General features: G+C 40.1%; 1 protein-coding gene across 1 annotated transcript; it reads left to right on the top strand.

Moving 5' to 3' along the window:
- Positions 1-1383: 1383 nt before the first annotated feature.
- Positions 1384-26986, top strand: marchf9 (membrane-associated ring finger (C3HC4) 9). Its single transcript, XM_006794270.3, has 4 exons — positions 1384-3242; positions 19006-19161; positions 21821-22013; positions 25401-26986. The coding sequence occupies exons 1-4, from the start codon at positions 2883-2885 to the stop codon at positions 25730-25732; spliced, it is 1041 nt and encodes a 346-aa protein (XP_006794333.2). The 5' UTR covers positions 1384-2882; the 3' UTR covers positions 25733-26986.
- Positions 26987-27464: the final 478 nt, after the last annotated feature.

Genomic DNA, 27464 nt, shown 5'->3' with positions numbered 1-27464 from the left:
CCTGTGTAGTGTTTGAGACTGTTTTCATTTGTGCAGCTAACTCATGCTTTAGTTATTAATTTACTACAAAACTTCATTCGAAAAAGGATAGGATTTGGCTAATATTTACTGTCTTTGAAAAAAAAACATTCTTAGACATGAATACAGGACAGATGTTTATGCACCATGTTTATTGGGACTCATTAACACAGTCTTTGGTTGTGTTGTTTGCCTTGGGGCACCGGTGGTTCAGGTGGTAGAGTTGGTTGTGTACCAATCGGAAGGTCAGTGGAGTGATCCCTGACTCCTCCAGTCCATGTGTCGAAGTATCTTTGGGCAAGATACTAAACTCCAAGTTTGCATCCATCTGAATGTGTGACTGGTTGAACAAGTGCTGTGAGTGCTCAACTGAGTAGAAAGGTGCTGTATAAGTACCAGACGATTTACTTTTTAGGACACTGAGATGGTCTAATCACACCTCAGTGATTATCATGAAAAACTTAGTTAGGGTTAGCCAATAGAAGTACTTGATTAGATTTAGAAATATATGCTTCAGCCGGACATTTTTTAAAGGAATTTTCCGGACTGAAGAGTCTGGCCAGAGTAAGTGCTGCAGATACCAAAATAGCCTCTGTCTCTGTTCAGATTCCAGGGTTTCAAACTTCTACTCGCTTTAAAGAAAAAAACGGCACACTGTCTATGAAGATGTATGGCTTACTTTTATGTGACTTCTTTGTATTATGTGTAATATGTACTTGTGACAAATGACCACTGAGCAGCGAAGCTAGAGTCACCGCAGGCAGAGACAGGATTTAACACATCCCACATTTTCTTATTTTTATTTATCCAAGTTTAAATTTAAAAGCTTAAGGTGGCAGCTCTCCACCAACTTCCTGCTTGGTGTTTCCAAGCACTCTCAAGTGTGTCCCAAGGGGTCCGAACACCCTGGAGAAGACAAAGGAGAAAACAGGTTGCACTAAAAAGCAGCACCCACACTAAAACACAGTTACAAGTGTGGCTAATATTGTGTCTTTATCTTACAGCATCCGTCCACCTGTAGCTGCTCAAGTGCCTGACAGAAGGAATTACACAGATCAATGCATAATCAATAAATATTTGAAAGCATGCTTCTTAATGTGTAAATGTTTTCTTAAAAATGCAGAGTGCAAATATGTCCGGAAAAGTGTCCACTGGGGTCAGGGTTACCTAAAACAAAGATACATATTACTCTAAACAAGTAACCAAACACCTTCGTTACATCCTGCACCTCCTTTAAACTGTTTTTCTTCCAAGCTGCTTATTTAAAAAGCTTCCTCGGAACTTGTAGGGTTAACCTTTGCTAGAGTTTTAGTCCGGTGTCACGAGCAGAGGGGTCCTGGTGCGGGTTTGTACTTCGCGGGCTCCCGGCGCATGTGGCCGCAGCGCGCACGTCAGCAGAGGGAGATCAGCACCCTGGACAGCGGCGCCTGGTCAATAATAAAGCAGGCAGAGCTCCTTCCCTGCCCAGCCGCTGGGAGCACGGGGAGAGGCGTTTCAACCATCGGGAAACGGACGGATGGCTGGAGGGAAAGCAGCGACGTGTTTACGGGATGACAGTCTTTTATTTTTTTCCGCCTTTCTCCCTGTTCCGGAAGTAGCTGCTGCGTTGGTTCAATCTCCAAGCCGACCATTTCGAGGAGGAAAATCAGCGCCAGCAGTATCATCACCACCATCTATCTGATCCAATAATCAATGCCATTACTGCCGTGTAATTGCTGTCGGAAACGAAGACATCTTCACGCGTCTTCCCCGTCTCTCTCTAATTAGAAAAATCGCAGGGTGCCTTTATTATTCTGCCTCTCTCTGGCATTTCAGCGTTGCCTCCCGTGTTCTGGGCTTGCAATGAAATGCTGATGGACATCGAGCGAAGATGGGAAGCACGGGGCTTTCGGGTGTTTTTGTGCTGCCGTGTTTCCAGCTAGGCTGCTGAGAGAGAGAGGGGAAAGAGAGACGGAAAGAAGAAATGCAAATGCACAGGATTGTGTTTTTGATGTCGACGTGGATTGTCGGGGTGAATGGCACGGATTCTTCGTGGATCAAGTCGGGGTTTTACAAAAAGGAGATGAAATAGAGAGAAAAGGGAGAAAAAAGGGGGGACCATGATCTGACGCTTGGGATGCTACAGTGAGAGGGACAAAAAAAGACATTATAATCACATCCAGATCAAACTTCCATTTCATCTTCCGCACCCTAATTTTTCTTCTTTTCTATTTTTATTGGATTATGATTCTTGACAAGAGTCTCAGATGTGGCTGTGTGGATGGCATGTCGTTGTATTTTACATCCCATCGTCTATTTCCTGACTCTGTGTTGCTCTCTCCTCCACTCGTCCACTCTCTCGCGGTCTTCTGCTTCGGGTAGCAAAAAACATGTAGGCTGTTTTTTTCTTTCTTTCTTTCTTTCGTTCTTTCTTTCTTTGCCGCGAGCCTCGGTGCGTGTGGAAAACAAAACCAAACAAAGCGAAACAACAACAACAATAACAAAAGGTGTATTTGAGAGCGCAGGAAAATGGACCGTGGAAATCAAAAACCGTGCAAGTTGTAATGTTTTCTGGGGTGCGGTGGAAGACGCAGATAGACGGCGTTTGCTGAGTTGTTTGAGTAATGAATATTGAAAGAGTGTGTCGGCCAGCTGAAAGGGAAAATCTTTCATCCGCATTGGCTTAGACACACATGCCATCAGTGGGGCGAGAGCCTTTATCTCCTCTCTGGATTTTCCAATTAGCAGTTGTGGCATCGTAGAACATACTACAGTAACCATGAACATATCGGATGTATGAATAATAATAATAGTAATAATAATAACAATAAGAGAGGGAGGGGAGGGGAGACAAAAACACTTAATTTATTTATTTCGGATTCTTTATGTGGCCAAACATGTTTAAGTATCGAATCCGCATGTTTTTTAATGAACTGAAAGTCCTGGTGTTTATGCGATCCGATTCAAGACAGTCCAGCTCAGACACAGATAGACGGTCCAACACCAACACCAACACCACTATGCGAGGTCTGGGGATGGGCGGCTGCGGCTGGCCGCCGTTCGTCGACTGCCATTCCCGGGACGACGAGGAGGAGTACTACGGCAGCGACCCGCGGCCCCGGAGCCTGGCGTTTGAGGAGAAGGAGCCCAAGCTGCAAGTGGGCCTGGACGCCGTGTCCCTGGCCAGCACCGCCAGCAGCCTGCGGACCCCCCAGTGCCGGATCTGCTTCCAAGGCCCAGAGCAGGTAGCAAAAAAAAAAAACAGAGTGAGGTTCCTGATGCCGATGCCACGTCCTACGTGGACGGCGGGCGGGCAGGCAGCGTGTTTGTTTCACATTTCACACTGCTGTGAATGAGCCTTTGTGGGGCTGTGGAGAGCTATTTCACCATGCATGAATTGTTCCAGATCAGGAGGGGATTTAGGAAGTTGCTCCTTTTTTTCCAAGTGTAATCTGCCATTTTGATATTTGTGTGTACATATATATATATATATATATATATATATATATATATATATATATATATATATATATATATATGTATATATATATATATATACATATATATACATATATATATATATATATATATGTATATATATATATATATATATATATATACATATATATATATATATATATATATATATATATATATATATATATATATATATATATATATATATATATATATACCATCCTGTCCTACATTTGTGTCTCTCCCACCCACCTTCCCCTCCAATACATCCTTTGGAAAAAGATAATCTAAGATGAGGCCAAATCTTTTTTTTTTTTAAGTTTTATTTTTATAGTCTAAAAATCCCAAATTCGCCTCAAGACATTTTTACAGTCTGTGCATCCAAGCACACTGTCAGTCCTCCCAGCTTCAAATTAGAGGCGACTATTGTCCTTCTTCCCCCCCCCCCTTTTTTTTGGGGGGGGGGGGATGATTGCTCAGTGATCTGGTTATCTAAATAACACTGTTTTCATAAGTAAGCTAATCAGAAAGGCAGCAGTTCCCACACATCTGAAATCCGGCCAGCATAGCAACAAAGAAAGTTAGCCAATTAGGCCTGCAGGATGACAAACAGAGTGAGAGGCACTGAATATGCATGAGTCACAATCATTTTGTAAATGTAAATCAACTGTCCCCCGTCCGCATGTGTCACAGAACACGATGATCAACTATTGATCTTGTGATGATCACAGTTCCTGGTCAGACAATGATGTCGGCTGTGATGAATTTGTCACACGTTTTCTATTATTGCTTCTATTTTTCTCCTCCTACTTTCCAGTTCTTGAGCCCAAACAAAACAATAAGTAGTGCGTAGCTTTGGTCTGTGGCCAAATGTTGGTCTCACCAGATGTGTGGAAACCTGTGCCGGCTGGATCAGCAGGTAGTCCCGAAGCCTGAGATAATTAGAAACCCTGTAAATCCTGTAGGAGCACAGATGGATATTACCATTTAGTCACTTCCCTAAGATAGGCGTATAGTGTTATTACAGCCCATGTGCTAATTTATGACATCTGCCTGAGAGTTTGTATTGTGAGAGCCACAGGACTGAGTATAAATCACTTCAGCCTTGTTTTGGATACAAGGCAATTTGATGTTACAGACAGGGATCGACCCCAGGTTGTTGTCTTGCCCACTCAAACATCTTCCTTTAATAAAAGGTTCATGTTTTGGGCTCTGGGCTCTCCGGCAAGGTGACTCATCGTGCAGCATGGCTCTGAGCTGCCTCTTTTAGCTCCAGACAAAGAGCAAGCAAACAAAGCACTGAGGGAAAACCCTGAACTACACTACTACATCAGCTCCTCATGCTCATATTTGCTTTTATTTTGCCTCCACAGCACTCAGCTTTCTACTCAAAGGGAAAGTGCCTCATACCTCCATGGGTGCAAGGCGTGTGTGTGGGGGGGGGAAGCTCACGTTTGCCATTTCATTGTTATTTCATTATTCAAACAGGTCACAACAGGGGCCGGGGATCATGTCGCTGTCAGCGGGCCAATTACCTACAGACATAATCACCTTCCTCTGTGGGTTGCATTGAGCACGAATCCTTATTAACTGTCTGTCAAAGGCATCAGCGGGCGCCGCGGTACAGTCGCTCAGCCACTGACTCCACTTAACGCAGTCTGGATTCACAAAAGTCGTCACAAAAGGGCTTGAAGGGAATTACTGGCTTGTTGGTGTAAGAGGAGGTGGTGGAGGTGGGTGTTGGTAATCACCCCGGCCTGCCCTTTACTCTGGTAGTGCTCGGCGGCGTGTTTCCACAGGCACACTCAGTCAGGAGCTCGGGGTGGGGGGGGTACTTCAACACCTAAATTTTTTTTGTCTAAAGGTTGCAGCTGAGGAGGAAGACCATTTTCTTAGTCATGAAGTGACACACCGAATTAACACCTTCGTGCTCTGCGAAGTGGCCCCGAGGTACAAATGCATGACAGCTCATCCGAGCAGGAGGAGTGTGTGCTTGTGTGGGTGTATTTGTGTGTGTAGCAGGCTGCCTTTATGTTTGTTGGCCCTCTTGTTGTTATGAGGGTAAATCTAGCTAAGTATTAGTGTTAACAAATCCCATGAAAACAAAAACAATCAGCTCATCTGAATTAAAATCATTGTCTGTTTTTCTTAAATGTTCTGCACTCTAGAGCGCCGCTGTTGCTCGTTAAAATCATAAATGTTCAAAGTTAATGACAAATGAAGTCCAAAAACGCTCTCCAGACACACGTCTCATCTGACGCCTACTTTGGCAGGAGGTAATCTGGCCGCTGTTGTGGTTCGGTTACGTTTAGGCACAAAGATGACCTGGTTTTTGGAAGAGAAAGGCTGTGGTCGAGGTTAATATTATAAATAAACTACCACACATTTCTTTATTTTCCATCAGGCGTATGCGGCTGCTTATACTCAATTCAGACAGTTTGTTTCTACCTTTCACTCTCTGTGATGTGAGCAATATTGCTAATATGAACCTGAACTTGGGCAGTCAATCAGAAGAAGGCTGGCTTAAAGAAAGAGGACCTTAAAGACATCACAGCCCAGGAAACATGCTTGTGTGGGGCCCACAATGGGTGAACTGGGTGGTTGTGCAGGAGTTAAACCCACACCTACCCCACACAGGCCCAGAATGGGTGTACCCACACAGGGCCCACAGCATGGGTTTTCTGTGGCCTGCCCACTGTGGGCTACGAGGGAAGAGGCTGTACTGAGGTCCAGTATGAGATAAATAAGGATTATTCTGAACTGTGAATCATACTAAGCTACCCTAAACGTAATGCTTATGGAGCTATAATTGAGCATTATCCACCTTAAAGTCAATGACAGATTAATGTCTTAGTTCTGGATGGATGGATGGGTGGATGGATGGATGGATGGATGGATGGATGTTCTGGGTGTTCTGGATGTTCTGGGTGGATGGATGTTCTGGATGTTCTGGATGTTCTGGGTGGATGGATGGATGGATGTTCTGGATGTTCTGGATGTTCTGGGTGGATGGATGGATGGATGTTCTGGGTGGATGGATGGATGGATGTTCTGGGTGGATGGATGTTCTGGATGTTCTGGGTGTTCTAGGTGGATGGATGGATGGATGTTCTGGGTGTTCTGGATGTTCTGGGTGGATGGATGGATGGATGGATGGATGTTCTGGATGTTCTGGGTGGATGGATGGATGGATGTTCTGGATGTTCTGGATGTTCTAGGTGGATGGATGGATGGATGTTCTGGGTGTTCTGGATGTTCTGGGTGGATGGATGGATGGATGGATGGATGTTCTGGATGTTCTGGGTGGATGGATGGATGGATGTTCTGGATGTTCTGGATGTTCTGGGTGGATGGATGGATGGATGGATGTTCTGGATGTTCTGGATGTTCTGGGTGGATGGATGGATGGATGTTCTGGATGTTCTGGATGTTCTGGGTGGATGGATGGATGGATGGATGGATGGATGTTCTGGATGTTCTGGGTGGATGGATGGATGGATGTTCTGGATGGATGGATGGATGGATGGATGTTCTGGATGTTCTGGATGTTCTGGGTGGATGGATGGATGGATGGGTGTTCTGGGTGTTCTGGATGTTCTGGGTGGATGGATGGATGGATGTTCTGGGTGGATGGATGGATGTTCTGGATGTTCTGGGTGGATGGATGGATGGATGTTCTGGGTGGATGGATGGATGTTCTGGATGTTCTGGGTGGATGGATGGATGGATGGATCGATTGCCACATTAATCTAAATCTAGGTTGCACTTTAAAAGAACAGTTCATGCCCCAAATTAAATGTACACATGTCCCCTCTGGCCTTCAGTGATGTTTATCCATCTCATTTATTTTGGTGTAGGTTGCCCAGTTTTGGAGATATCAGCTGTAGAGATATCTGCCTTAGCCTTTAATATAAATGTACTAAATGGCACTGGCCTTGTGATGCTCAAGGGCTAAAAACATGCATTTGGAAATCTGTGCTTCTGTGCCTCTTTTAAAAAAACATCCTAGTTAAGTGTAGTTTAGAATATGCTGTGTAAAAACAGGGAGGTGTAATATGCTAAAGCTTAAGCTTACACCTCTTTTTGGCAATAATTTGTAGTCTTGCCATTTAATTCAGTTCTTCGCTGTCATTTATTTACATTTATGGGCATTTTATTTGTTGTCGCTGCTCGTCTGAAATATTTTCTACATACCAGAGGAAGTGGACAGCTGGCTAAGGTGAGGGGGGCCGCCATTAATATTTATATCCTGTCTCGCACATGCACGACCCTCTCGTCGCAGGTAGATGGAAGATTCAGTCTGCTTGGTGGGTGTAGATCTGTAGAAACATACATAAAACCAAACAGAACGAGGTTTGTGGATTTGTTTTTTAATACCGGGGACCTTAGAGACATTACAGCTGAGTTTTTCATTTTTATTTTGTAATTTTTTCATTTTCCATGCTTTGAGCAGCACAATGCGAGTGCCATTTAGTTCCATTATATTGAAAAAAGGCAGGTATCTAGTTCAGCAGACGGAAAATAGTAGGTTTGTGGACTGTTTTGAGTAACGGGGTCGTGCTTTCTGGAAAAAGACATTAGTGCTGCGTTTTCCCGTTTTTATTATTATTAGTTGTAGTAGCATTATTAGTAATAGTAGCAGCACTTTGAGCACCACAAGCCAAGAGCCAGTAGCTTCATTACAATAAAAAAGAATAGACATCTACACCAGCATCTGCAAAACTGAGCAAGTCCCGCCAAAATAAAAGAGATGCACAAACAGCACTAACAGAGGGGAAACATTTAAATGTAAAATTTTGATGGTAAATGATCTTTTTACCCCTTAAAATGAATTTCTCTTAAACTATTTATTTGTTGGAGGCTGTTGCGCAGCACAAAACGATTCAGCGTGTCTATTTCTTTTACAGATGACAGAAAACGCAATAAAGTGCCGTTTTATTGGGTGCACATTCTCGCAACAAAATAAGAAGCTATAGCTGCTCTGGTGTCGTCATCTTAAAGTGGTTTAAGCTGTTTGAATCGTGAGATATGGCGCTTTTCATATCAGGTGTGGACAGGTTGTCAAGTTTGATCCTTTAAAAACATAAATCTGGCAAATTTTCAGTGAAGGAGTTCATGAGCCGCACTGTTGTAGTGGGTGACATGTTCCCTTATTACCATGAACACACAGTTTATTCTGAATCAGTGCCACACACACCTCCTGTCCTAAATACTCGCTAGAGCACCGAATTTGTATTAATCCACTGCTGAAATAGTCCCTAAGAAACGGATTATTTCTTACTGTTGACGTAAGTTTTACGTAAAACTACAGCGCCCACGTGTTTGAAATAATACCGAGCTTTGTATTTTTTAAAAAGAAACAACATATTTTGGGATCCATGTCTAATTATTTATGTCACGGATTCAGTGCCACAGACAGGTGTTCGTGCTTTGGTTCTTTTGACTATGACAGCACATGGCAGTGCTTTAGAGTCGGCGTCTTTGTGTGCTCAAGCATAGTCTATCACTACATGTTCTGTTTATTTATTTTGGTGTGAGTTCATCCTGCTGGTCCAGATGTGACCTTTTATGTCTTGTTCGGTGTTTTTTACACTATGTGCTGCCTTCAGGTGCAGGGGGCTGACTCACAAAAGCAAAAATACCTTCAAATAGAAAGCAGGCTTTTCCGAATAAAACAGGGTTCTCAGTACAAAACTATTAATGTAAAAACATATCTCATTAAACTACCTTAACAGCTTATTATTAGTGACATTATCTGTGATGACCCTGGAACCAATTATAGTGATTTTATTTGGATGTTTTTGTTTTTACATGCAGTTGTTTATTCCCCTTAAAATCAGTTATGTGTTCATTCATTATTAGACTTCTGCGGGTGACAAACATCCTTTGCAGCTTCACTTTGGTTTCTCCAAACTAAATTCACTCATCTATGTCCTCTGACCCTTGGCAATATTTGCGAACATCAAGCGAGTTTGAGTGTTGAACCTGATTTTGGGCTGAATTCAGGCGACACTTCAGGTGACTCAAACAACACCATCCTTCGATTAAAAAGTATGGTTTCTGATTCTTCAGTGTTTGAGGGGCCTCATAAAATGAGTCACTTTCTCCTTTAGGCAAAAGTTGCGATCATTACCTGTATCGCAGTTTCTGCTAAAACATCCCTGAGGGAAAGGTCTGAAATGATAATCAGAGCTTTTAAAGGTCTTTGTTTTTAGTTTGCTCTGGTTGATCATGACATTAACTTTCTCCGTCCGGCTTCGTAGCGCAGACACACACAGAGACTCAACAACGGCTTTGACATTTTACAAATGTTTGCTTTCATATTGTTTTTCTTTTATTTAGCTCCTTGTATATTTCTGACCTTCTCTGCGTTATCTTTATAATGTCAGCAGCCAAGTTATTTTAAAGTTTATGAGTGGCATGTGGCTCATCTGCCGAACTCAATCTTTATGCAGCGGGACACTTTTATTATAAGTGGGAAGGTCAAACGAGCCAGATGGGGAAACGACAGAGTGAAGACGAACAGAAATAAAAAAAAAATGAAGTGTTATTTGTATAAGCGCAGCTCTCTGGTGCATAAAACCTGTAGTGATGAAACAGGTAGTACTCTGCCAAGTCTGTGAACAGATTCATGTTTCTGAGTCACCGTTTGGAAATGAAAGATTTTTATTAAGTTTACACACAAAAATGAACCTTCTTTATGGGCAGCACAAACAAAAAGAAAGAAAAAATGACTAAATACTACTTTATCAGGTTAGTGAGTGAAATTATTTTAGAAAAAAAAAATTTTTCCAGAGAAAAAAAACACAAATTCTGTCATCTAGGTGCCAGAAATTCAAATTCCTCATCAATACTCGACTGTTTTTTGGTTTTTGTGCTTCCTACCAGCTCCCGTGAACAGTCGTTAACATGAAAGAGCTGAAAATGCAGAAGTATGTTGCAAGACATCAAATGTTACCACTTTGGTGTCTCATAGGGTGTTACAGCTTTGCCTCCAATTTTAAATCCAAGGATTTTATATCAACATGATCTAACTTCCTTTTTTCAGTTTGTAGGGTTTAAAGATTGAGTTTTGATTTTTAGGGGGAAAAAAATCAATCCAGGTAAATTTCACTGTCTAAACTTTCAGGCACCGATGCCAAAGGATACCTGGGATGAGAATACATTGAAAAGACATTTCTACTGGGCCTTACTGACCAGTACTTTGTTGCAACACACTCACTGGGCCAAACCTGTTGTAGTTTGTCTGTGAGTGTAAAGCCTGAAGCCAAGAAAGATGGATTCTCACTTAGTTGTGATCTCATAATTCAAAATGTTACGAGGCTCTGTTTTGCAGTGTAGCGTCTCACTCATAGTGTTTGTACATGTGGCTGAAATATCATCTGTCTTGTTTGGGAGTCATTGTTAATTGGTCTTTTGTGCTGTCTTGGGTCTCAGGTCATATTTTCGACCTGTGTTAAGTGTTTGAACCTTCAGCCAAGGACACATTTCAGCTCAAAACTTTTAATTGTAATTAAAAAATTTTAATGAAAATATTAATTGATTTCAGTTTTAACTTGATACAGATACACAATCCTGTCCAAACAACTCATCAAATAAAAAATTAAGAGATAGTTGCACTCAGTAAAATCAGTGATAGCCTACCATGAATGATCAGCTTGCTTTAGCTTAGCTTAGTGACGCACTAAGCTTTGAAGTAAGAGAAAGACAAAATTCACATATAGGGCAAAACTGTACTAGTTAACACATTAAATTCCATTTGATATCTCTCACTTTGGTTTTAATAGGAGTTATTAATGTTCCTTAACAAAATGTGGAACCCCACCCACCCTCTGAATGTAGTCGTATCTAATCAGGAGACAAAACTGTTAGCTTGAAGGATGCTTATTATATTAATTTCCAGCTCCGTATTAGGCTAAAGTAGCTCGTGCATGATTCACAGTTGAAAATAATCCTTGTTTATCTTATGTTGGGTCTTGGTGACTCAGTTAATCCTCTGTCTTAAACAAGCTGTTTTAGCTCCTCCCTCTTTAGGCCAGCTTTCTTTTGATTGGTTCGTTAACAGATTATTTGAACAGCTTCTGTATAAATAGCCAGAATTTTGACTGCAATAAAGACCATTTTTGCAAAAACCCTCTTTAGAATTCAATGCAAACTTTCTCCACAAGGTGGCAGCAATTTACCAGCAAGTTTCAGTATCATTGTTTTACACCAGACAGCTTTTGTCTTGTCTGAAATTCTGGTGGTTGATGGCTTCTTAGAGTAGTGGTTTATATATTTCCTTGGCAATTTAAAGATTATTGGTGTAGTTCCTGTTAAAAGGCCCTATTATACTTCGCAAACGGCACCGTATGACACTACTGACAGCAAATTGAAGCCACATCCACTGTTGCAAGCTGCCATTTGTGTTGGTCTTGCATCTCTTGATTTGTGTGACCTCAAGTGTTGTGCTGCTGTTGCCACAGCTGGGTTGAAGGCATAAGTGCGTGATTGTGCTGGTTCTTACTACCGTACAGAAAACTTTGTTGAAAAAAAACATCTTGTCTATACTTCTTTGGAAGTGAGCCAACACTTTTCCACTTCCCAACTGGGAATATCACTTCCCACTCTGACCAGTCTTTCTGAGAAGGCCTAAAAGTAGCAACTCTGATCTTCGGGCTGTGATAATGAGCCATCTGAATGCGATGGTAATGTTGGGGTGTGTCATGTTGGACTTGCAACAGATTGGACACTCCACCATCTAGTGGTTCAAGGTGGTATTACGTTAGAGTACAGCCCAGCACTACCTCAGCTTCAGTTAATATCTCTCTATTCTTGGCCAAAACGCCACAGTTGATGTTTCTTCACATGCCGTCGATAGTTTCAGTTAATTTTGAAGGTGTTTTTTGTTGTTTACCTTTAGAACTATCTGCGCTCTGATATTCTGTCATACAGAGCCAAGAGAGCCAAGAGTAGATGAGCCCATGTCTTATATTTCGGTCCATCGATCTGACAGTAGGTGTGTTTGGTGTTTTCCGGCTTTGTTTGTGTTCACTCTGAGGTGTAGGTTGTTGTGAGGTTAAACTCAGAGTTTTTGTGAATCGGCGTCAGGCTTCAGTGGCTCCTCTCTCCTTCACCTTGCTGCCCTTGAAGCCTCACCGCTCCCCACTGCTGTTGCAGAGTGCTAACATGGCCCTTCACCAACTGGGCCCCGGATCAAGCTGTGCCCATTCATTGATTTACTAATGATTCACAGTGATACTCCCCCCTCACCATCTCCATCTCTGCTGCCTTTCCTTCAGTCGAGGCACACGCGCTAGATGAAAACGTGCCACTGAATGCTGAGTTGCCTGACAAAATGGATGTTTGATGATGAACGGTGGTGACAGCCTGAACGCGCTCATCCTTAATGTGGTGAGCATGCCAACAGGCTTCAGGTGCTGCTGCGGTGCTGAAGAGACAGTTGGTCCATAAGCCACTCAAGCCTGCATCTTATGGACTCTATGAATATCATTAGGAGGTGAAGGGATGGGCAGAAAAGTGTCAGTTTTATTTTTGCTGACAGGAGAAGAGTGTGACTTTTGGGGGGAATTATTATTATTATTATTTTATTTTATTTCAGCCTTCCAACGGTTTGAAATAAACTGTGGCTTTGGGGGAAGTCTGCTTTCACTCACCAGGAGGCTTTATTTCAAATCCCCCTGCTGAAACACAACATTTAATTTGCATGAAAGGGAGGGAGAGTTTATTAAGGTCCCCTTTTAATTTAGAGGAAAAAGAGAAAAAGCTGAGCGCTCAGTAAATTTCTTGCTTCATAAGTAAGTTGTTTCATTACACGCTGAAATCTTGCTTTTGTGGTGAGCATAAATGAAAATGTGCACAGCAGAGAGAAAAGAAATGGTATGGTGTAACTAAGTCCATTTTTAAATCACGTATTTTTTTTATTTTACACAATGGCTACAAAAATAAACACTGGGATGAAAAGAAAAGCAACATATTGCTCCTTATGTTCAACAAACAGCGATATGCATTCTCAAAAAGGGAAAAAAGGACAAACAGAGACAAACTAAATTCAATAAATGCAACAACAAATAACGCACAGCTGAAAAGAAATAACTGTAAGGACTGACTTCTGGTTAAACAAACATCCCCTACAAAAACATTTTTTAAAGTCGCCAAACCTTTTTGATCACCTTTTTGATCACCTTGTTTTCCAGGAAGATGTTGCTAACGTATTTTAAGGAAATGTGTTCATGAAAAGCATTATTTATCTGTTGGGTTTTGGTTCTTTTACAAATTATATATATATAGTTTGAAAAGCAGAGAACACAAAGGACTTACAAAATAATAATTTGGAAAAAAATCAAACAGATTCCAGATTTGAAAAAATCAAAAATAACGTGAGTTCTCTTTCAACAATTTTTTAAAAAATATGTTGAGGTTTGGACTGCTGGTTGCGCAAAACATCCATCTATAATTCAGGTTAGGGTGGAGCCTATCCTAGCCGTCAGTGAGTAAGAGGCGGGGACTGGTCGTCTGTGTATTTGTTTGGTTGGTTGGTTGGTTGGTTGGTCCTCCCACAAAACCAGGATTTGGGCATCCAGCTTATGTCCCTAAAACTTCACCTGATCTTGATTTTAACACCATGAGGTTGCCTGGCAACCACCTATCCACAGGCTAAAATAATCTGTTTTGAGCATTTATATAGCACCTTATAAAAGAATAGTTTCGCTCCATTACAGTAACGTATATTTTATTTTCAAAAACCTTCAGTTACAGCATACATGATAAATTATGATGCAATCAGCCAGCCAACTGCCTAGCTGCAGGCTAGAATGACCTGTTTTTTGCCTTTATGAACCTACACCCCCTCATGCAACCATGTTAAGATCTTAATTTCACAACCAACTGCACAAACAGGCGTAACAAACTGTAGCTTGGGCTGTACTAGTTAACCTGACAAATGCCTTTCGACAGTTCATGTGCAGGGTTAATGCTGTGTAGAGGAACATTTATATCTAAATAACACAATTTTCCATAAATCTAACAAGTACATTTTAGTGCCTAAACCTGAGGCACTGGTGCCGAAGGACGCCTGTAATGAAAACGTGTTGAAATAACAATTTTAACTGAGACCTTGTGGAGAAGTAGTTCCCCGTATGTGGCCTCAAGTGCAAAGCTTAAAGGCTAGAAAGATGTATCCTCTCAAGACTGAGATCTCATCAATGTGTCAGAACTATTTCGAAACTGTGGTAATGGCTCACTAGGGGTGTTTGATGTCAATCTAGGACATCCTTAAACTTTTCTCTCCAAAAAAGAACCTCACACCCCAGAATTTTCAGCATTTTCAGTTGATATTTTAAATTTCTGTTCGCTTAACAAGATCACATTTTTTCATTTTAGTTTCACTTAATGTTTCTACTGGTTGTTTCACATCCTGCCTACACCTGAGACCAACACACAGTTTGAGTTTTTTCAACGAAATAATCTACAGTTTCAGAAAATAACAACTTAATCTTAAGAATGACTATTAACACTCCTGAACTACAGAAGCCAATTTTGCACATTTCCAAATTCATATTTTCATTCTTGATCTCCAGTAAGGGAGCTTTGCATGATTCACTTTTTTCATTTATTTCATATTTACTATATTTAAAAAGAAGAAAATAAATGACTGTACTTTGCTCCTCTTAAACAGAAACCTCTGAAAACATGTTTATTTTCCTTTGTACTGGTGGGGTGGTGGGCATGTAAAACGCTCACAATATGCTATTTTTGCGGTGCACTTCATTTTCTGTATCTTTATCATCATGGTTCATGCATAAAATCGGGCTGTTATTGATGTATGATTCATGCACGAGGGTGATTCATCATTCATTCACTATAATAAAGATAACAACGTGCACGCTACTCTTTCCAAGTTTGCTTTTCCTATAGTAAACTGAAGTGAGAAGCACGCGCCTGGAAAACAAAGGTGCACCTATTTTAAGTCTGGGTTAGAATGTTCTCTTCTGTTCTATCAGCAGTAAAGTTTACCACTATTAAACCTGAGACAAGCAGCCTCTATATTCTCATCGCTCTTCATACCTCTGTGGAGAAAGATGTACAACAGAGGCACCTTTGTCTGTTCTTAGTAATATAATTAATAATGAAATTTGTTTATCTAAACAGATAACGACGTTTATTTTTTACATCACTGTTGACCAAACTGGCAGTTAAATGTTGGGTTGTGCTGTTAAAACATGAGAAATGGTTCTGGCGGTAATAGCAGTGAGTACATGTTTAGACCTTGAACTGGCGTCACTGTCGCTTGTGGTGGCTGGTCAGACTTCAGGCAAAGTCATCGTAAAAATAAATAAATAAATAAATTATGTAACCTCAGCTTAAGAGGAGTGAGTTATCCTGAGCTGTTTGAAAAGACAATTTATGTGAATTTAATATGTTGCACCAATGTCAAAGAGTGCTGTTTACTTTCTGTTGAATGCACTTTAGTTTAACAACCCCCTGTAGGAAGAGAACAATGATTACATGACGTGATGTGGTTAGAGACACTGGTTTTGTTAATGCTCATTCGCGAACAGTTTCTTATTGATATAGTAGACTTTATGTTCTTGCTCTAAACTAGTGATTGAGCCCATGAAGTCATCAATAAAGTGTTTATTGAGGCCACAGAGACATTAGAGAAGCCAATGTTGCCCCTTGGAATCCATTAAGAAAAATTCAGGCTTAAGGCAATTCTCTGGTTGCATCACCTTTCAGATCTTCTGTACTGTTTATGTTCTTTGGACTTTGCATTGCTAATGAGTTCCTTACATAGAAAAATCATTCATTCATCCATTTTCTGCTGCTTATACAGTTCTGAGTTGCGGGGGCAGCTGTCTGAGCAGAGATGCCCCGACTTCCCCCTCTGCAACCACCACCTCCAGCTCTTCCAGGAGGACAGTCAGGCATTCCCAAACCAGCCGAGAGATATAATCTCTCCATCGTGTCCCGGGTCTGCCCCGAGGCACAAAACACCTCGCCTGGGAGGTGCCCAAGAGGCATCCTAATCTGATGCCCAAACCATCTCAGCTGGCTCCTTTTGATGTGAAGGAGTAGCAGCTCAACAATGAGTCCCTCCCAAATGGCCGAGATCCTCACTCTGTCTCTAAGGCTTAGCCCAGACACCCTTCAGAGGAAACTCATTTCCACCACTTGCATCCACAGTCTTGTTCTCGTTGGCTTGTTTGAAGGTGGCAGACCCTCCACCGCACAGATGGTTCAGACTGGACACAATCACTCCAAATCCTTATAAAAACATCACACAACCATGTAACCTCTTCCGACTTGTGTATTGATTGGGACAAACGGTTAATTTGCGTTGAATAGATTAGTTCAGTGAAGCGTTTGTGTGTGGAGGGGGGGTTTCTAGCATGTGGCCTACGTAGCTCTGGGCTATGCACGCCTTCTTTGTTTCCTGACTGTTATTCCTAAAAGCCCACCCTGATATAGAAAGCTAAAACCGTCCTCGGCTTTCATGTGTGACATGAGTCATAAAGACACGTTTTCATTTTATACGGAGATGATTCATGTCACTCTATCAAGATTTTAATTTTCCCTTCAAACAAAACAAAAATTAGCTGATGGGATGAATAATAATCACAAACTGATGGTTTGGTGTTTTTAACTTACACATGAACAGTTTATCCAACTACACACACATAAAACCTTGTTGGCACTTTAAATGTAAAATAAATATATATATATATATATATATATATATATATATATATATATATATATATATATATATATATATATATATACATATATATATATATATATATATATATATATATATACATATATATATATATATATATATATACATATATATATATATATATATATATATATATATATATATATATATTCATTGAAATGTATTAATTCATTCATAAACACAAAGCTAGAACAGGTAATGTACAACTTTTGGAGTGACGATCAACAATTCAGAGAGAATGGTACATTTTTTCCTTAATTATACTGTGGACCTATTCAAATACAGTCTCTTTATGTAATTTAGATATTTATCTATTTATAAATATATAAAAACTTCAACTTGAGTTGAAATGTCACTCAGCTTTTCCGAAATCACAGCAAAGCAAGTTTGAAAAAAAGTGTTTCTTTGTTGCCATTTTCTTTGTTTGAACTTTTATATTTAATATTGTTGACGACATACCAATCATCTCTTCTGCACCACAACATATGAGTCAATGTGCGAAATCCTCCTCCGTCCAAACAATAACCACAAACATTAGAATTATTATTTTTTTAACGTCCAGACTGTTTTGCGTGGGCTCCAGCAATCTGTAGCGCTCGCTGTGTCACTGGAATATTTGAATATTTGATTGAAGGGATGAGTATTTGTTTGCTATTCGTTTTTCAGTTTCACTTCTAACGTGCACGTTTCTGAAATAAAAGATAAGAAATACTTTATACAGTGTTTGTGACATACATGTATTCTAGAGAGCACTGTTAAAATTAATGTGCTTAAATGTTTTAAGTGTAGAAAAATTTACATTTATTTATAGTTTATCTGTTGTCAATAAAAAAATATTCAAAGCATATTATCCAAACAACTCACTGTGGAGGTTTCCAACTTTGAAGTCATGAATTTATGAATTCATAAAAACTGGGCAACCCTGAGATTAAAGTAAGGAAGTTAAGAGAAAAATATTATTTATTTATTTATTTGATTGATTGTAACTTGTGCATTTATAAGGAAAACAATTCCAAGTGGAACTCTAATGGTTGTCCTTTTTCTGTATTATAAGCATATATAGTTTTGATGGTGGATCCTCATATTAAACAGATCAGACTAGACTGTTTTTTCTACTCTTGGCTCTCTATGATGTCAAAGAGAGTCATCACAGACATGGAAGCCCCGCCCACTTTGTGTTTAAACCTTTTGTTTAGCAGGATCAGCCAGTCAGAAGAAAGCTGGCTTAAAGGAGGAGCTAATACAGCTTGTTTTAAACAGATGGTAAATGGCCTGTATTTGTGTAGCGCTTTACTCAGTCCCTATGGACCCCAAAGTGCTTTACACTACATTCAGTCATCCACCCATTCACACACACATTCACACACTGGTGATGTCACAGCTGCCCTGGGGCGCACTGACAGAGGCGAGGTGAACTGAGGGCCTGCACTGAAGCCCAGTGTAAGACAAATAAGGATTACTTTGAACAGTGAATCATGCAAAGCTACACTAGTTCAGAATTTAAGTATGGAGCCAGAAAGGAGCAGAATGTTGCAAATTAATGAGGAAAGTTACAGTTGTTGGCAAAGGAAGTCTCTTCACTTTGCAGTTTTGGATAATCTTCATTGCACCAAAGCTGCACTGCAGTTTGTTTGGCTTTAAATGTATTTTTTTCTTGTTTTTAACTCCTCCCCCAAGCTTCACCTCCACGTCTTTGCTCTATATAATCTCAAATAGCTTTAATAGGTACACAGCTGTGCTGAATAAGATGAGAAAACATTTTGATGTATTTATTTCTTCGTGTCCTGCAGGGCGAGCTGTTGAGCCCCTGCCGATGTGACGGCTCTGTGCGCTGCACCCATCAGCCCTGCCTCATCCGCTGGATCAGCGAGAGAGGCTCCTGGAGCTGCGAGCTCTGCTACTTCAAGTACCAGGTCCTAGCCATCAGCACCAAGAACCCACTGCAGGTAAACACGAGGGGAGTCTGCAGCACAAACACGGTGAAGTCTGGGGAAAAAAACAAAGCCTCACACCCCTTGCTGTTATTATTACTGTTGCACAATTTGATCTAAAAACACTGATAGTGAGTCTGTCCAGATGACTCACAGTGACTGCACAAACAAACCAGCACAGCGTGGCTCTGTCCAACGTGCTTTTTGACTAAGATTCAAAGTATTGGATAAACAGCCACATAAACAAGACGATGATGGCGCGTGAATATGGAAATGATGACAAAATGCTCTCTCCTCTCTGAGGTGCTAGCTCCTAAAACACATGGGCGATGGAGGCAGGGAGATTTAATGACGTGGAAAGAGGAGCTGCTGCTGTCAGCTAACCTTTCATAATAAAATATACAAACGCTGCTGCAGCAGACCCAACACTCTTTTGCCTGAACAAATCTCTCAGCCGTCGCTGTGGTGTGAGGACTGTTTGCCATATTGTGCTGACACATTTTCCCTCTGCGTCACTGTCCGTCTGCCCTCCTTTTCAGAGGCAGCCAATCGCTCTAAAACCTATTGAAAAGATGCCATGTGTGTGTTGGTGTGTGTGTTAACTTGTCAAATGTGAGGATTTTTCTCTCTCTGGTGAGATGTAATGTAGAAGATTGGTGCAGTGTGACTAAGTATGCACAACTTGCAGGTACTCTTGCATGTCCACGCTGTGCCGCTTTACTCTGACACTCCGATGTTAGGAATGTTGCACTTTCAGCTTCACAAGACTTAATAGACTTAAACTGCTTTGTAAACAGATTACAGGGGGAAATCGTGTGATAACGCTAAGGCTCTGTGTGTTTTTGTTTTGGTCCCTCTGCTCGTTCTTTTCATGTTCGTGCTTTCTTGGTTTCCCCAGTGTTTCCTTGTTTTTGTCTTCCTCTGATCTTCTTCCCTTGTCTTTATTGTTTTTGCTTCCTGTTTTGTTATGTTTTGGTAATTGCTTTTCCTCGGGTGTCTCCTGTGCATTTACTTCCTGTGTCTGTGGCTTTTCTCCTTTGTGATGGTCTGCCCTGACTTTATTGTTTCCACTTGTGTCTTGTCGTGTGTGTATGTGTCTGTGTGTGTGTGTGTGTGTGTGGTCCTGGTTTCCCCTCTCTTCCTGTTGAGTTGTCCTTTCTTTGTTTCTTTGCATCTCAGTTGAGTTTAGTCTTCTGGGTTCTTTCTTCTTCTTCTTCCTCTTTTATTATTTTATTTCCTTTTTGTGACCTAATACTTGGTGTCCTCCATTTAGGTCTTATATCCAGCAACCCATTTAACAGATAAGCTTTAAAGCTATGATTTCTTTTAACAGCAGTAAGTACTTCTGCAGGAGCCATGGGACATATAATTTCAAAAAGGAGGCAAACTATTAATTTATTAAAAGTGTATAGCCACAGAAGGAATATAAACACACCAGTTAAGACTCTAAATTAGTGTGAGGGTGATCTTTATTAAATTTATTAACCTCTGCTATCTATTGAATCTGTTAATCGTATAACCCGTGAATTTAAAGTGCACACGAAGAAAAGGACCTAAACGCAGGACACAGGAGGCAAAATTAAAATCGTTAAACTTAATAACTTAGCAGCGGTCGCAAAAAAGGGCAAATAAGACTTGGAAAGGAAAAGCAAAGGTCGATAACATGAGCAAAAAAGTCATAGGTGAAGACGAACACGGTGAACCACAGAAACAGAAAAAGGAGAATTCTGGATTGTAGAAAAAGCCGAACTTGTGAAAAAATGACAGCAAACACGCGAAGTAAAGCTTAGAGGGAGTGAAGACAAAAATAAATGCTTATAAATTCATAGATGACGAACTTAAACAAGTCCTTATAGTTTTTATTCATTTATTTATTTAGTTTTATATCTAATTAAAACGTGTTGACTTAGTTTTTCCTTATTTCTGTATAAATATATATAAACTGTTACTGTGGTGAATATTAGTTTTTCAGATAATGGGGTCTGTTGGCATATTTCCACAGTTCTGCTGCGAGCACACACATGACACCCATCTAATGTTCAAACCTTTTGTTTGTGAGGGGCAGCCAATCACAGGCAGGTTTGCTTAAAGGGAAAGGAAGGGAACAAATCGTATTCTGTTTCGGACAGAGTGTGATTTGGGGGGATTAACAGGGATTATTTTGATCTTTGAATCATGTAAATCTATTCTATTAGAGTCAGAGATATAAATTCAGTTCAATTCACTTTTATTTATATAGCACCAAATCAAAACAAGAGTTGCCTCAAGGAACTTTATATCGTAATGTAAAGACTCTACAATAGTACAAAGAAAACCCCAACAGACCTGCTTTAGCGAGAGTGGAAAGGAAAAACTCTGTTTTAACAGGAAGAAACCTCCTGCAGAACCAGGCTCAGGGAGGGGCGGCCATCTAACTTCAGTTAGTCTCAGTATTGGGTTTAGCTTTGGCTAGTTTTAGTTTACTTTCTGTGTGGGTTTTAATTTGGGGTTTTTTATGTTTTCACATCATTTTTGTTCACACCTAGGTTTGACATTTAGTTAATCATATAGTTATAAAAGCCATAGCCTTTATTCTGAGTGCAGGAGTATGTTTACACTGTTCCTCCAGTACTTTTGTTCCTGTAAATGACCTGATTTTTCCCCCACCACTGATTTAAAGTGTTTTCTCCTTCAGTGGCAGGCCATCTCTCTGACCGTCATTGAGAAGGTGCAGATAGCAGCCATTATTCTGGGTTCCCTGTTCCTCATCGCCAGTATTTCCTGGCTCATCTGGTCCTCCCTCAGCCCCTCAGCCAAGTGGCAACGTCAGGACCTGCTCTTCCAAATCTGCTACGGCATGTACGGCTTCATGGATATCGTCTGCATAGGTAAAAAGACAAAGAGACACAAGACTGACACACAAACATAAGATGCTTTCATAAGTGAACGTTTGGGACGTGATATAGTTGCTCTGTCATGTAGCACACAGCAGGAAATAGCTTCAGATGTGTTTGCACTACTGGAAATTATTTAGGTGAAGAAGCTGCAGGAGGCTGCACGCATGACACCAAAGAAATCGGGTCATTACTCAAAAAAGTCATGCATTACACATATTCTTTACTTTTTTAAATGCAATGCATTATTTTACTCGTTATATCAATTTTTGTTACTTCACAGCAGCTGTGTGATTGCCAGAAAAGAATAAAACACCAACATTTTAATCTGCACACATAACTGCTTGAATCCCTCTTAAAAAAGGACATTGTCAAGATTAGAGCATGGGAGGACCCAAATGATGAAGCAAAAAGTAAAAAAAATAAAAAAAATAAAAACCTACAACACAAACTAAGAAGGTCGATGCATGAGATAGGAAGCACAGGTGCAGGGAAAGATGGACCTGAGAGTTAAACGGATGATCGTAACTTACACAAAGAGCTGATAGTAGAACAAAACACAGATTGGAACAATTAAGGGGCAGAGAAACAAGGAAGAGGAAAGAAAGAAAACCTACAACAGGAAGTAACCAAAATAAAATGACTAACACTGATCGGTGAACCCAGAATGCAGGATGACATGGAGAAACGCAAAAGTAACATAAGAAAAACAACGAACATTACAACGACCATGACAAACATATAGGAAGTCTTTCTGAGGTTTTCAAACACTCGTTCATGGCTAGCTTTGCGCCAGCATCATAGACTGTGTATAAAAGATGGCAGCATCTTGCTTATGCAAGTGCTTGTAGAGGTTTGATTTGTTCTCAGCAGATTCGGGACATCTTGGCAGTCTGATCACAGCTGATCTCAGTATCGACAGGTGAGCCAGGAGATGAGGACTCTGTGTGACCACAAGGGTCACAGCGAGTGGGTGTGCACTGTTAAGTTTAGTTAGGTGAGAAAAAGGGGAATTCGAGCCATAAAGAAAATTGCTACAGGCTAAATGGGCAGCGAAGCAACAAATTGAAAAGAGGGTGTCCACTGACCCCGAGACCCTCTGCGATCCAGGCCCTTCAGGGATTTAGAAAAACTCCTTCTGGACATAAAGCTGTGTGATCTGTCTAAACTATTATATAGAACATGTGAAAATTTGTGTCATTTCAGTGTTCGGTGAATGTGGTTAAATTTTTTAAAAAAAAGACTTTTGACATGCTCTAATTTTGCCAGCCACCTATCCAACATGTCATGTCTTTATCACAGAGATTAAATTTATTGAAATTATGGTAAATTCATGATACCAATGCTCAAATAATGCTAAACAAAATTAATATTTAAGGTAGTCTTAGATTTAGATCGTGACACTTGGAGTGGATGTAACATTTATTTCGTTGTACACTGTAAAAAAAAGTAATATAAAAGTATTTTACTGTGTATTTTACAGTTTTGTACTGTTTTTCTAGAATATCATTAAAGTTACATAAATAAACTGTGATTTTACATTTCAAATGTAAATTAATGTAAAATCACTGTAAATGTAATAAAACATAATTTTCTCATTTTTTAAATGTATTTGTCTGTACATATGCATATTTAGATTGTTAAAATACTTTCACAAATGTATCATAATTTCACAAATATTTGTCCGTTATTTGAAAGATTGAACTGTTAAATTCAAATGTAATGTTATGGAAAAATATATAAAATGATTCTTATAAACTTTTTTTACATCACATAATTATTATTATTGTTATTTAGGACGATCGTGGCTCAAGAGTTGGCAGTTCGCCTTGTAATCAGAAGGTTGCCGGTTCGAGCCCCGGCTTGGACACTTCACCTACTGGTGATGGCCAGAGTGGAATTGTAAAGCGCTTTGAGGGTCCCAAAAAGTGCGATATGAATGCAACCCGTTATTATTTAAACCAATGTTAACCGTACATTTAAGTATTATTATTCATATTGCCGCATTCATTGACCTTGTTTATAGGTAATTTCATTGTTTAATCACGTTACAATGTTTCTAATTTAATGTTCAAAAGCACTTGAAAAAGGCAAAATCCCATGTAAAAGTAGGGCAACAAACTGAAAGTTATTTTCTGTTATTTTCTGGTATTATTTTGGCGCCCCAGCTGCCGGAAAATTACTGTTTTTTTTAGGATTTTTTTTTTTACAGTGTAGTTTTTAATCCTCAAAGCGGCATTTAATTTCCTCTTTTAAGTTTGTCAGAAGGTTCAATAAACACTCCAGTTTCAAAAGAGTTAGAATTTTATGCCAATTATTAAATGGTTCAGGCTTTACGCAGTTAAGAGAGTATACATGTGTTTTTCAGCACCACGAATATTATGTGGATTAACGACAACAGCTCAAAAACACTGTTAAATTGAATGAATTTAAAAAGTGTCAAACTTCAACCCATCCCTATGTACTTCAAGGGGTTGTAACTCTGAAAATATTCATAGTATGAAGGTGAAATTTTCCTTTAACATTTCATATTGTTGGTTGATTAAGATGAGGTTGAATGATCCTTATTAAGAGGGAGCATATTCAGTTTGTCCAAGTAAGATAAATATATAATATTAAGAGTGTAAGGTCAGATTTAGTGGCTTTCTGATGCACTCTGTCGTTATAGTCCATTATTGGTAAGTTGATAAAGGTTACAAACCGGCTAATGTCCAATTCTCACACCCTACCTCCATCTGGTAAGTCCTAGAAAAGTTCAAGGTTGGGAATTGACTCCGTTTTTGGAGCCAGCCTCAGTGCAGGTGTGAAAATGTCACACAGGAGTCGTCGACTGCAGGAGCTGAAAACATGAAAAGATGTAGATCGAAGGCTTAGGCTGCATTATGCAACATCAAGACGAGCAAAGAAAAACAGGATGCACGGTGCAATGACAAAAATATTAATAAACATAAGTTGGATTATGCAAGGACAAACTAGCGCGGGGATGAAAGCTTGTATTCAGCTCACATTTCTCTGGCTTTTAAGTTCATGCACAATTACAACACTAAGCAGGCAGATGGTGCATAGGTAGGAGATAACAACTACACTAAAAGCCAAACAAATTTTTGATGATGTTGCAGACTACAAGAGACTGTTTTTGGGGGGGTTTGGAGCGACTGGCTTGATTGTTCTTGTGTAACTGCGAGCTGCCCGCCTAAGACAACAGTGAGAACAGATGGCATCAGATATCTGTACTGTGATTACTGCCAACTGTCTATTCTCAACCACAGATGAGATGGAAAGTTTCTACCTGTGGTGCTGATGCAGCTCCAGGCTGCCTTTCATGAAATGTCTCCTGCCTCCATGCACTGTCCTTCACCTTCTGCTTTCTTCCCCACCCAGGCCTAATCATCCACGAGGGATCGTCGGTGTATCGAATCTTCAAGCGATGGCAGGCTGTCAATCAGCAGTGGAAAGTACTGAACTATGAGAAATCGAAGGACTTGGGCGACCCGGTGAGTTCGAGCAGTAAGACGGGCGCTCGAGGCTCTCGCGGTAACCCTCACGGTCTGGCCAGCAGCAGCAGCGGGCGACCGAGCAGGAGGCTAAGAACTATTCTGAACCACCACTGTGGATACACCATCTTGCACATCCTGAGCCAGCTGAGGCCCAACGACCCGCGGATCAGCGCTGCCGCCAACCGGGAGGTGGTGATGAGGGTCACCACCGTATGAGCGGCACGACAGGATGAGACTCCGTCTTTTGTGTCCCGATGTAAAGGACAGGAGGGACTTGATGTTGAATACTAAAGACTAAGTAACAGGAGCCCCGTGAGGAGCTGAGTGATGCCCGGAGCATCAACAGACAGCACACACGAGGGTTTCTCCTCTTGTTTCATACAACAAAAGAAAGCCAGATGCTCCTTTTCAATAATTAAAGAACTGATTAAAATACAGGATTAAAAAGCATTAAAAGACATCAAACGTGAAACATGTGAACAGGCTTTACAAACCTGATCCAAGATGACGAGACGTTTTTTCCAGTTCAATATCAGGATGCACAGAAGCATTTTTTTTCTTTGTTTTTAATCCTCTTGGTTTGATTTGTATCTCTTCTTCTTCTTCTTCTTGTGTTTTTTTTTTTTTTACTCACTTTGATTTTGTACGGATGTATGATTTTAGAGGAAATCATGTAACTCCATACATGCCAAGCATTTCCAGACAGCTATGTATCATGATCTTAAAAAAAATTTCTACAAGCTAAACCGATGCTGGTAAACAGACCGAAAACTGAAACTAAACAAACATGTGGGCTCCACAGAGGTGACAACAGGACAATAAGTCATAATGAGTAAAAAAAAAAAAAGAAAAATGAAAAAAAAAGAAACAAAAAATTAAAAAAAAATAAAGAAATCAGTAAGATTTCAGTTACACTTTTAACCTTTCTGCAATAAAGATACGTATGTACATTTCACAGGGAATTTTGCATGGGTATATAATTTTATTCTTGATCACATTACATAAGCACATGACAAAATTTGCTCTATTTCGAATGGTGCTTGCCAAAATAAACACTTAAACATCCAATTTCATTGCACCAACTTTTTGTCAGCAGGACAAATGGCAGTGTGTTACAGCTCTTTCAGCTAAAATACAGTTTGTTGCTGCTGTGTGCTGATTCAAATTTGATAATAAGTTAAATCATTGGATTAAAAAAACGGGGATCGGATGATCTCTTACTTCTCAGTCTCACTCAGTCTCTTATTTACCCAACCTGTAGCGTAACGCATGGTTTGGTTGAGTGTGTCATTGTTTTTCTGGTGTGGAAATGTAGTGATGTGCTGGAAATAAAGCGGGACATCCTTCATTTAGAATTTTTTTTTTAAAACTTGATTAACCCTATTTACAGGGGATCAAGTCTGTTTTATTTCTCTCTTTTTCTGTCATATATCTATATACTGTTACTATGGTGAATATTCATATTAAACATGACCAAAGTTTCAAATAATGAGGTCAGCTCATGTGCAAATAATTTCTGTGATTTAAAAGCTCAGGCTTCACACTCATCTAAACACTCATTTTCAGGATGTTTTTTCCAACTCTTGGCTCTGTATGATGTCAGAGAAAGAGAGCGTCCCTAACATGGTCATCTCAGGCCATTTAACAGGTGACCAATCAGAAGAAAGTTGGCTTAATGCAATAATTTTCAGCTTCTTCTCCTAACTTGTCCTTGCCATCAGTGAAGTAAAGGTGTGAAGGAGAATTTATCAGGGGTTAGGAAAAACCCTCTTTATCACACATTCACACTTAGAATCGACTCCTTGTTTCATGAAGGAACCAACAGTGAAAATTTCAGTTACAAAAGCTGGACATTTCAAAGGCAAAGCATCATAGAGCCCATATAATGTAATACATCTTATTTTATTTATCTTGTTTTACCTGCTTTTAGAGATGACGCAGTTTAACT

Source organism: Neolamprologus brichardi, chromosome 20 (assembly GCF_056152115.1).
Source record: "Neolamprologus brichardi isolate AB-2024 chromosome 20, ASM5615211v1, whole genome shotgun sequence".
NCBI lineage: Eukaryota > Metazoa > Chordata > Actinopteri > Cichliformes > Cichlidae > Neolamprologus > Neolamprologus brichardi.
The sequence above is the reverse complement of the archived record's forward strand: the minus strand, read 5'-3'. Positions and strand labels throughout refer to the sequence as shown.

Excerpts from the sequence above, each read along its gene's own strand:
- marchf9 (XM_006794270.3), top strand. The coding sequence starts at position 2,883 with ATGTGGCCAAACATGTTTAAGTATCGAATCCGCATGTTTTTTAATGAA. Across the intron at positions 3,243-19,005 it reads GCTTCCAAGGCCCAGAGCAG|GGCGAGCTGTTGAGCCCCTG; the intron begins GTAGCAAAAAAA and ends CGTGTCCTGCAG. Across the intron at positions 19,162-21,820 it reads GCACCAAGAACCCACTGCAG|TGGCAGGCCATCTCTCTGAC; the intron begins GTAAACACGAGG and ends TTTCTCCTTCAG.